Source organism: Quercus robur, chromosome 5 (assembly GCF_932294415.1).
Source record: "Quercus robur chromosome 5, dhQueRobu3.1, whole genome shotgun sequence".
Taxonomy (NCBI): Eukaryota; Viridiplantae; Streptophyta; class Magnoliopsida; order Fagales; family Fagaceae; genus Quercus; species Quercus robur.
Genome location: NC_065538.1, coordinates 3,631,983 through 3,643,637, shown reverse-complemented (window position 1 = coordinate 3,643,637; position 11,655 = coordinate 3,631,983). Strand labels below are relative to the sequence as shown.

Sequence of the window (11,655 nt, the reverse complement as noted above, 5' to 3'; positions counted from 1 at the left end):
CTTAATAAATTGTACGTAAGTAAATTTATGGCTTAGCATTATTGATTGGTACAACACAGAAGAGAACTGCAAAAAAAAGTACAATACTTGTCTACTAGCGATTCGCTATGCTATATGTGCTTAGCGATTCGCTATGCTCCTGTATGATAATACTATATGGGTTTGGAACGCACATTTTCCGTTAACACATGCAATGAAAACTCCAGCTCCATAGGATACCAATATAGTCCACCATCACATCCATGATCTAACAACCACATTACCAATTCTCATTGGTTACCCGTAATTTAAAAAAAAAAAAAAACATTGGGTAGCCATAATCTAAACGAAAATGTTAAAAAATACCTTAAAACATTGGTTTAGAAACTATTTTATATAAAAATAATAAAATAATTAATTCTATTAACAATTTTTTATATTTATCATAAAAATGATGTCAAAATTCTCTTAATATAATTTATTAATAATTGTTTCAAATGCATCCGTTAATATGATCTAAATTTAAAAGTACTTTCTCAACAAAAAAAAAATTCTTATATACACAAATTTTTTAATAATATTTTAATAAATTTTTGACATGACAATTTTTTACCGAATTTTATCTAATCCTATCACCAACAACATTTTTTTATTTATCAATAAAACAATAATTATTCACCTAATCAGTTTACAACAAAAATTTGAAAAATAAATTGTAGTTTTAGAATTTTTCCATTTAAAAAATAAAAACAAAAAGTGCACAATAAAAAGTTGTCATCAATTAAAATAATTAATTTCCCTCCACAAAGTACCAAACACCATCATCCTCTTCTTCTTCACTCTTTACTCTCTTCAACTGCATTTCAAAACAAAACCAATTCCGTGACTTTCATCTCTCTTTCTCAAAACTCAAAACTCTTACATATTTATGCTCTTCACATAATATTTATATATATATTTAAAAAAAAAAAAAAAAAAAAAACAGTTTTGTTATCTGTACGGAAAATAACGGTAAAAGTAACGAACTTCACCGGAGAAAAAGAGAGCAAAATGGCTATGGAGTTCTCTAACAGCGTGAGCTACGGGCTGAAGCTCTCGAAGCGGATATACTACGGCAAGGATATGCCGGTGGAGGTGCCGTCGATGACGAGGTCGGCTTCGTCAGTTTCGGGTTCGGAGAAGGAGGTGGTGGTGGTGGAGACGGCGTTGTATATGCCGGCGGCGCCGATGGTGTACGCGGTGGTGCCGGATCCGGAGGTGGTGGACAATCCGGACATACCGAGCTACCAGCCTTACGTGTACGGCCGGTGCGTGCCGCCGGCGCTGATACCGCTGAATATGCACGGCGTGGCGATGGAGATCGAGAGCGTATTGGACACGGCGTTCGTCGCCGTGAGCGGCACGTGGCGCGTGCATTGCGTGATGGCTGGCCAGCGATGCGATTGTCGCATTGCCGTGCCCATGGGAGAGCAGGTAAAGCAACAAAAAAAAAAACAAAAGTGACTACTTTTTTTTTTTTTTTTTTTCCTTAAAAAAACAAACACGAGCGCACAAGGAAGAGAGAACGAGGTTGTAAGAACGTTACTAGTTCTAGTTGTATTGTTTTGTTGAATGCATAATTTTTTTTTTAATGAATTATGTGTTAACAATTTAGCATGGTGTTTGAATTTGTGTTGTTACTGTCACTACTTTTTTTTTTCTTTTTCTTTTTTTTTAAGAAACAAGCACGCGCACACAAGAGAGAGAATGAGATTATTGTTGTGTAGTTTTGTTATATATAGAATCTTTGTTTGATGAATTATGTGTTAACAATTTAGCATGGTGTTTGACTGGGTTTTAAGAGAAGCAAATGGTGCAGCCCACTGCTTAGCAACTTGGTCTTTATTGAATAAGCTGGCTAGTTCTTTTGTTTTAGGCTCTGCTCCTCAAGTTTTCAGTGTAATTTATATGGTTTCTGCTATTTCAATAAAATCTCCTTGATTTTCATCCAACAAAAAAAAAAATTAGCATGGTGTTTGAATTTGTGTTGTTGAAATTTGTTGAAGTCGGATTTTCCTCTCTCAAATTTTTATACAGTGGTAATCAAATGGAGCTTTTTGTTTAGTCTCAGGAAATACAATTTTGAGGCTTTGAACACCTTCTAGCATGTGGGTCCCACGTGAGTATGTGTGTTGGAGACTAGTGTACGAATGATCTGACACCAAACAATGCGAATTCTTTGTAATGTGATTGCATGGAGATATGAGTCCTGTTGTTTATTGACTTTAGTCATTTGACATAGGTGGCAACCAGGGACGGCAGTAACTGTTTTACCTTTTTCTATCCAATGTATATATTGCTTTTATCATAATCTAGAGGCCTAGGGAGAAATTATGGAATGCTAGACCCTAACATTACAGTTTGTTAGAAATTATGGAATGCCTGACTTTTTACGTTAAACTAGTTGATACTCATTATTATTATTATTAAATTTTAGGGTAAATGATGTATCTAGCCTCTATTCTTTACATTATATTTTAATTTAGTTCCTAATCTTTTAATTGTATCAATTTGGTCCTTAATTTTTCAGTGCCGTGTCAATTTAATCCATTCTGTTATCTCTTTGATGAAAATTGCTGATGTGGCAAATAGTCGAAATAAAAAATTAGTTTATTGCCACATTAACGGAAACTAATATTTTATATTGGTCATTTGCCATGTTAGCAACTTTCATCTAAAAGATAATAACATAGACTAAATTGATACGACATTGAAATGTTAGAGACTAAATTGACATAATTGAAATATTAGCGACCAAATTAAAATATGGTGCGTAAAGGATAATGATCAAATACGTAGTTTATTCTAAATTTTATTCACGAGAAAAGACTAAATTTGGACAAAGATCAACTCCAACCACCAATAGAAAGTTGATATTAATCTTTGCCATGTGTAATGCATAAGTCATAACATAATTAACCCAACAAAGTGAGTTATATGTATTGCATATGATGGAGCACATTTCATCTTCCTATTAGTATTTGGAGCCAAGCCTTTTCCACTCTATTTTAACGTTGGTTGTCAATATACAATAACCTTCCTTGTCTTGAGCTTGCATTGGCTGTGAACAAAAAATGATACTAGGTAATGACACAAGTGGAGGTAATTAAGAAGGCAATAGAGAATATGATTTTGGATAAGGTAGATAGATTGATATAGAAAAATAAATATTAATTATCTGGATTAGTCTACTGAGATTCATTGCTGATATTATAATTTTGGGACTATGACTTAGTTGTTGTTGTTCATCTGAACTTGTATATTTTGTGTGATCGTATGTTGATTACATGTTATTAACTTTTTTGACATACCTGCAGACTAGTCTTTCTCCTTAATACTTTATTTTAAATTCTCATAAAAATAACATGATGTGGCTAACAGGGTTCACTTCTAGGTGTCGAGGTAGAAGTTGATGGAAGATCTTATCAAGCCCAGTTGGTTACAATGGAAGATATGGAAGACGTGGAAAAAGTGCCTAAAGTTGAAGATGGACGCTTTCTCAAAGGCCAGATATACACTCTAAAAGTTCCAAAGGTTACTATTTAGTGCATGCAATGCTTAATTGCAGTTTGGAATCAATGATTTAAAATTTTATTATGTTAATATATTAGGTTAAAGGAGGCTCCACACTCTCAGTTAAGATCAATTGGTCTCAGAAATTAGCATACAATGATGGCCAGTTTTGCCTCAATGTACCATTTAGTTTTCCAGCATATGTCAATCCTGTTGGGAAGAAAATTTCTAAAAGAGAGAAGATTTCATTGAAAGTGAACTCTGGTACTGGTAGAGAAGTTTTATGGACAAATGCCAGCCATCCTCTTAAGGTAAGTTTTTGTCATAAATTTTGTTCAAGCCTCTAAATACACTTCAATAGTAACTTGATTTTTATGACTTTCTAGGAACTAAAGCGTCAAGATGGTAAATTAAGCTTCTTATATGAAGCTCAAGTACCAACATGGTCAAGTTCGGACTTCACTTTCTCGTACGCTGTAAGACTTTGAACCATTGTTTGTCTTGTGAATGAATATTTCCTAATGTGCATTACACAAATTGGTTGTTTTGTGAGTGAATAGATGCATCACTATAAGAGGGTTGAATTTAGATTGTTAATGGTCACAAATTGGTAACATACCAGGTGCAAGAATGATTTATCTCATATGGGCTATTGTTTTCACAGTTTACCTCAATTGACTTCTTTGGTGGTGTGCTCCTGCAATCTCCATCTCTGCGTGATTTTGATGAAAGAGAGACGTTTTGCTTCTATCTTTTCCCTGGAAATATTCAGAGTAGGAAGGTTTGTTAGCATTAACCTACTACTTTCTTCTATTCACTTTTTTTTTTTTTTTTTTTTTTTATCAAATTTTAAAGATGTCTCCATTTTTGGGAGTTTTCTTGACTTCTCACTTCCTGATAATTCTAATGTAAGGGTTCTGTTGTGTTTAAAGAGGGATGGCAAAAATGCTAGATTTGTTTTGTTTTTGGTCATAATTTAACTTCTTGAATCAATAGATAATTATGATCACAATAAAAAGAATAGAGAGAAGAACAAGATATCCTTTAAAGAAATAAATTTTCATGACTTTTCACAGCAAATAAATTCTAATGTGATTGCTCTTTTTGGTGTTTGAAGAATGATCGTAAAAATGCTAGGGTTTTTTTTTTTTTTTTAAATTTTTTTTTTTTTTTTTATAGATAGAAATGATTACAACATTATAGCCTGAGAGAAGGACAAGATTTCCTTTAAAGGCTAAATTTGAGGGAAACTAGTCAACTAGAAAAGAATTAATGTATTTATTAGTTCAGCAGAGGACAGATTTTCTGCTAATGGAACTCTAGCCATCCTTGCTTTTTTTTGCTATTAGTGTCCTCAAGGACTGAGAGTCCCACACCTTATTGTACCGTATAGACATTTTTTTTTTTTAAAATGCATTGCAATACTTTTTACTTTATTTAGTGAATTTGATAGGTTTTCAAAAAGGAGGTTGTGTTTCTTATTGATATAAGTGGAAGCATGAAGGGAGATCCTCTTGAATATACAAAGAATGCATTAGTGGCATCACTCTCCAAGCTCAATCCTGAAGATAGTTTTAACATAATAGCTTTTAATGAAGAGGTACGCTTATTCTCGTCAACAATGAAGCTGGCAACGAAGGAAGCTATTTCCAATGCTATAGAGTGGGTTGGAACTAATTTGATTGGGAATGGTAATACAAACATTTTGCTTCCCCTAAATGAGGTAAACCTAGTTTGGAACATGTTCCAAGTTACATTCAAATGTACTCTAATTACTAAGCTCATCAAGTTCACATTTTTTCGTTAATTGAGATTTCATCCAATTTTAAACTACATAACTTGTTGCTTGAAAAATGTTGCTTTAAAAAAAATTATATATATATATAGAGAGAGAGAGAGAGAGAGAGAGAGAGAGAGAGAGAGAGAGAGAGGAAAGTCAAACAATCTACCAATTGACTTCTGTAAACCTTGCTTACTTCATGATCCATCCTATATGAAAAATCATATGTTACAAAACAAGTAGATGACTAGTGCAGCTCTTATTTATTTATTTACTATTTTGGTCCACCTGGCTGCATATATGTCTAGAAGAATCTGAAAGAGGTGTTTCGCTACAACCACATACATAGCCTCTTGTCATCTTTTAGTGGTTAACACTTTGTCATCTCATACATGAATGGAACAGCTATGTTGTAAATAGATTGTATAATAACAACTATTAAGAAACATTTGTCTTTAAAGCAAGAAGTTCTCCAGAAGTTTGATGGCTTAGATGATATGAATACCTCTGCAATTTTATTACTACTTATTTGTGGCATACTTCACATAAAATTTTTAATTAACAGCTCTTGCCTTTCTTTGTATATGGAAATTTAATACAAAATTTTCACTGTGATCTGCTTTATTTAGGCAATGAAGTTGTTGGCCAAGACAATTGATTCAATTCCTCTCATTTTTCTCGTTACTGATGGGGCTGTTGAAGATGAAAAGCAGATTTGTAATAATATGATAGACTATCTCAAAAGCGAGCAATCAATTTGTCCGCGCATTAGTACTTTTGGCATAGGTGAGCTTTTTGGTTTTGGAGTCTCACTTGTTGTCAACTAACTCTTTCTATCTTGATGTTTTTGGTTCAATGATCTATCTTTGCCAGCATTATAAATCATTTCAACTGCAAATCACCAAGTCCAAAACCACATCATCTGTCTGCAAATCCATTTCTTCTTGCTATGAATTATCTGCTGTTCTATGTAATCTACTCAACTCGTTTCCATTCCCAGCTGTTTGGGATTACCTTGTCTACACTAAATCTTAGGCGATATGTTTGCACTCTCTGACAATATGCTACTGGTCCTTCGGTCTCTGCAACACCTTTAACTTGATCTTTCTGCATTGGTGCAATGCATTGTTTTTCTTCACTGTGCATAGCAAAAACCAATTTAGCTGATCTCTCATCCAGTTCCCTGTGATGCTGCCACATATCTATTAATTTCTATAATAGCATTCCATGAATTCCTTTGCTGTTTACTAATACAAGTTTATTTATGTGATGCACCATGCGTTTTGTTTTGGTTTTTTTTTTTTTTTTTTTTTTTTTTTTTGAATATTGTCAATTAAGTTATTGAATGGAATAACTTTCCAGGTTCATATTGTAACCATTACTTCTTGCAAAAGTTAGCACACATTGGAAGGGGTCACTATGATGCTGCATATGATGCAGGTAAGTTTTCCTCTTTATCAGTAGTATGATAATTTTTTTTTTAACAATAATAAAACGAGTTTTAGCAGCATTGCAAATTTATTTATTTATTTATTTAATTTTTAAAGAATATTATTTGCTATACTTTTCCCTAGAAGTGTGATTCTCTACTCCTGCAATACACTAGCAACTATATTGTTAAAAAAACCTAAAACTACCTGGTCATGTATCAATGATGTAGCTGGCATTTTAGGGAAGGCACATATTTCCCCCCTTGTCCTGAATATATCAGTTTTTGTAATTTAAGAATTGTATGGATATATTTTACAATCTTATGTTACTTTTTTCTTTTTCTAGATACAATTAACTTTCGAATGCAAAGATTATTTGCTAGTGCTTCATCTGTCATTCTTGCCAATATAAAGATGGACACATTGGTAGATCTTGATTCACTTGAGGTACGCTTGTCCTAACTGGAAATATTTGTTCATGCTCATCCTGGGTTGAACTATTCAGCTTGTCTTTTGAGGATTCAAAATATCATGTGTCTATTTTACTTAAAGATCATGTATATTATTGTTACTAGGAGGGAATCTTCATATCATTGTCTACTTGGAGATCTTTGACTGCAAAGTGACCTAAAATAATCCTTCCTATATCTCATTGCAGTTATTTCCGTCTCATATTCCAGACCTTTCTTCTCGAAGTCCATTGATTGTATCAGGAAGATATGATGGAGGTTTTCCAGACACAGTCAAAATTAGTGGTACCTTGGCAGATATGAACAATTTTGTAATAGAACTGAAGGTGCAAAGAGCTAAGGATGTTCCACTTGAAAGAGTAATGTTTTAACCTTTTGCATGCATTATAATTATTGACATTGCCCCTTTTATGAGGGACAAGTTAATTTTAATTCATAGTTAAGTTCGCTCAATCATAGTTAATAGCTGATGATAACTAGAAAAGCAAAATAAAGAAGTAAAATATTTTCTTATAAATTTGTTACTTAAAGCAAGGTGAAATTTGACCTTCTCAAGAAGAATATCCACTTTCCAAATTTTAGGTTCCGTAGTGAAGCTGATCAATTTTGTGAAGTCTTTATTCTCTGATTGTATTCTTATTCCTTTGTTGAGTTTTGCGTTGGGAAGAAATTTATATATGTTTTCCAGAAATAAAGTTGCATCTTCAAACTATTTTATTGTGATGATCTGCCCTAAAATCAGATATATAATTCCCTATGATGTTTGCTTCCCTCCACACAAGGTGTTTCTAACATTCCTCAAGCTGGATTTTACTATTAGGCTTAGAGAAGCTTAGACATCCAATAAAAAATCATGTCATTCACCTAGTTTCTAAAGTAGTTCTAAATTATGGACTTGTTATTGATTTGTCATTGCTTAAATTTAAGTCTATAACACACATCCTCCTAATGAAGAGTAATGTAAAGTTGATGAGGTGCATTACCACCATTATTGTACCTATTCGTATTTCCAGCTACAACTGCATTTTCTTCTCTAAGTATTGTTAATGTCAGCAGGTACTTGCAAGGAGACATATTGATATGCTCACAGCTCAAGCATGGTTGTTAGGAACTAAAGAACTGGAAGAGAAGGTTTGTTGTTCATGGAATTTGTTACATATTGGATTAATCATAATAAAATAACACAGTTACATTCTATTTATGAATGAACATTTAGAGCAATCAAATATGAACATTCTATTTATGAAAGAACATTCAGCTTTAAATATGACAGTAATCTACGAAAAGTCCAGAAAAAGAAAAGATATTAGCGTTGTTAGGGAGGCAGGGAAACGTTTGAGAGAGGAGAAAGTTTGTTTAAGAATTAAGACAAACTTCCAGTGGCAAGGTGTGATGATTATAGACTTGCTGAAGTTCAAAGTCCCACCTAAGAAGTTGCATCAGCCTTGGTTTGATCATTTCAACCATACGAAAAACTTACCTCAGATCTGCCATACCTTCCTGACTAATGGATGTTATGGCAGTCTTGGTATATACAAGTGCCAATAATATAAAAAGGGATATTTTTTCTTTTTCTTTATGTAATCCTAATTTACATATTTGTTTTAAAGTCAATAATTCCTAGCTGTTTGTTTTAGGTTGCCAAAATAAGCATACAAACTGGGGTTCCATGTGAGTATACCCGCATGATTTTGGTTCAAACTGATAAAGTGGCGAAAGCACCTGATCCTGTTTTGTTGCAAGAGGTATGTTTTTGCCTGGTTTATATCACTAGTTGCTCCTGCATGTAAGTTTTCAGCCAAGTTTTAACATACCCTGAGTTGCTTGTCTTGACTCTGTTGTTCTTCTAATATGGGGAAAAGATGTATAATAGAAGCATTCATAACTGATTATTCAAATTATTTCCTAATTTCATCCGACTTTACTATCAAGGTTGCATAACTGTAAATTGCCTATATATTATTATTATTTTTCCTATACGATCCATTAAATAAAAACACAGTTTGATTTGTTCACATGCATTAGTTTTGTTATGCTCTTGAAGTTTTCTATTGTAGTTTTATGTGGATTGTCCTATTTGGAATGTCACATTTCTGATAGAGCAAACCATAAGAACATGAAGGTATGAATTTGGAGAAGTTGAGGATGTCAATCATGTGTTATGAAAATAGAAAAACAATTCAGATGAATCACTTCAGAAAGTAAATCCAAATTGATGAAAGTTTCTGTGGAATAATTAGTATTACATGAGTATTTATATGTACACTAATGTTCTTTTGCGGCTTTGACTATTTCATACGAAGACATTACTCCACAAGAAATTTATTTATATTATGGTAAGCATGCACAATTACTGATTTCCTTAAATTCCACTAAAACAGGTATACAAGAAACTAAAACTGCAAAAGAAGGTGGAGTCGGAGGGCCCGAAGAACATATTCTTGGGAAAATTAGGCGTTGGTTTTGGTAACTTGACTGCAACAGCACAGAATCTTCCACCAGGATTTGAAAAGGCAAAGTCATCTGATCCTGCAGATCTGTTGGTTAAGGCTGCTTCCAACTGTTGTAGCCAACTAGCTGATCGTTTTTGTTGCATGTGTTGCATCCAGTCTTGTTCATATGTGAATAACCAATGTGCAGTTGTTTTAACCCAACTCTGCGCTGCCCTTGCCTGTGTTGAGTGTATCAATTGCTGTTATGAGCTCTGTTCATGTTTCTAATAAACTATGTAAAGATAGTCAAAGAAAAAAGAACAAGAAGTTCCTGTGTATTGCTCATTACAAAAAATATATACATATGTACATAGGCTTTGTGTGTGAAAATATACCAAGCTAGCAGCAGCATTGTCATTGAATGGTCAATTGATTTTTTTGTTTGTTTTCCATTTTGTGTTGTCACTGTGTTTCTGACTGGACTCATATTTCATCAACCCAAAAATTTTAGGGAAATCTATTTTCTGCCCTTGATTTTAGAACCTATGACGACTAACAATGATCAATGAATGTTGTTCTTGTTAGAAGTATTTGGTGTAATGATTAAATTTATTATATTCCAATAATTTAAACTTTTGGGACAATCTGTAATTTAACATGATATTAGAGTAGAAGATTCTAAGTTTGATCATTGTCTCCTCCATTTTACCTCTCATTTAAAATCTCACGTGTTGGATCTGACCTATTAAAATAAAGTTTGAACCCACACGTGAGAGGAAGTGTTAGAAGTATGTAGTTAAATGATTAAATTTATCGTACCCTAATAATTTAACATTTTGAGATAATCGGTATAGCATCATTTGTGTGAAATGTTGTTTCTGTATGTCAAGGCCTAGCCCAGTGGCCATAGTTCATAATTTTCCTTGAGAAGAGCAAAAGAAATCCATGGCTCAGAATTTGGGCTCATTGTATCACAAAATATATTATGAGAATCAAACTTTTTTATTTTTGGTAAATTGATAGTTACACAACAGAGGATGAAGATTTGAAGATTTGATGTCATGATAGAAAGGATAATAAATGTACACTTTTAAGTCTAATTTTTTTTATCCCCTTTGTGATAAATTACCAAAAGAAAATAAACAGCTATATGTCTATGGTCCTGTTATATTATTATTTTTTTTGAAATATAATTTATATTCTTAATAGGGTTAATTAGATGTACACTTTTTTGTTTGTTGGTAATTCAATAGTTGGGGGGATTTATACCATGAAAGTCTTTACTAGAAATACGAATAAGTGTCAGTTGAGCTACAAGTCTCTTAATTAACTTACACTTTCAAGTAAAAAAAAAAAATTATCCTTTCTTTTTGATAGATTAGCAAAAGAAAACAAGTTAATAAATGTGCGTGCATTTGTTTGCAGCTGGTAATTATCACGGTTTTGACTTTGATAATTAAAAAAAAAAAAAAGAGAGAAAAAAAAAAAGGCAATCAACTTATGTTATGTGTCTGATAATTTCCATATGTTTTACCATTTAAAAGCACTTTGGGAACTCTTTGAAATGTTTTCACTATCGTACTGACTTAGAGTCCGTTCGGATTGAGGAGGAAGGGGAGGAGTAGAATAAAGTTAACTGAAAATATGCTAATTTTAGGCCAATTATACTCTATTCTGCCCAATCCAAACGGACCATTAGAGTGAGTCATTGGTATCCATTATATCATTTGATTAACTGCTGTCAAAATCATAAAACTTTCTGCCATTAGGCGTAAGTGGACATGATAATCTAAGAAAGAAAAAAGAAATGCTTAGGACGTTTTAAACATCAACCAATAATAATTATGGTGAGAGTCTTATATTAATTAAAGAATAAAAATAGTTGACGGCTCATTCAAATAGAAAAACTACACAGCTTATGCATAGGGTAATAAAATATGAAAGGGAACTCCTTAAGCCATAATGTCGTTTCTGTTATAGATTGAGCATCAACAGCTAAAACATGAGCTGCT

At 32.9% G+C, this 11,655-nt stretch overlaps 1 protein-coding gene across 1 annotated transcript; it reads left to right on the top strand.

Annotated features, from left to right (window-relative positions):
- Window positions 1-792: 792 nt before the first annotated feature.
- Window positions 793-10,095, top strand: LOC126724862 (uncharacterized). Its single transcript, XM_050429288.1, has 13 exons — window positions 793-1,452; window positions 3,400-3,552; window positions 3,630-3,842; window positions 3,918-4,007; window positions 4,196-4,312; window positions 4,985-5,254; window positions 5,941-6,097; window positions 6,674-6,751; window positions 7,088-7,188; window positions 7,400-7,570; window positions 8,268-8,342; window positions 8,849-8,956; window positions 9,593-10,095. Exons 1-13 carry the CDS (start codon window positions 1,030-1,032, stop codon window positions 9,929-9,931), a joined length of 2,295 nt encoding a protein of 764 aa, XP_050285245.1. The 5' UTR covers window positions 793-1,029; the 3' UTR covers window positions 9,932-10,095.
- The last annotated feature ends 1,560 nt before the right edge of the window (window positions 10,096-11,655 follow it).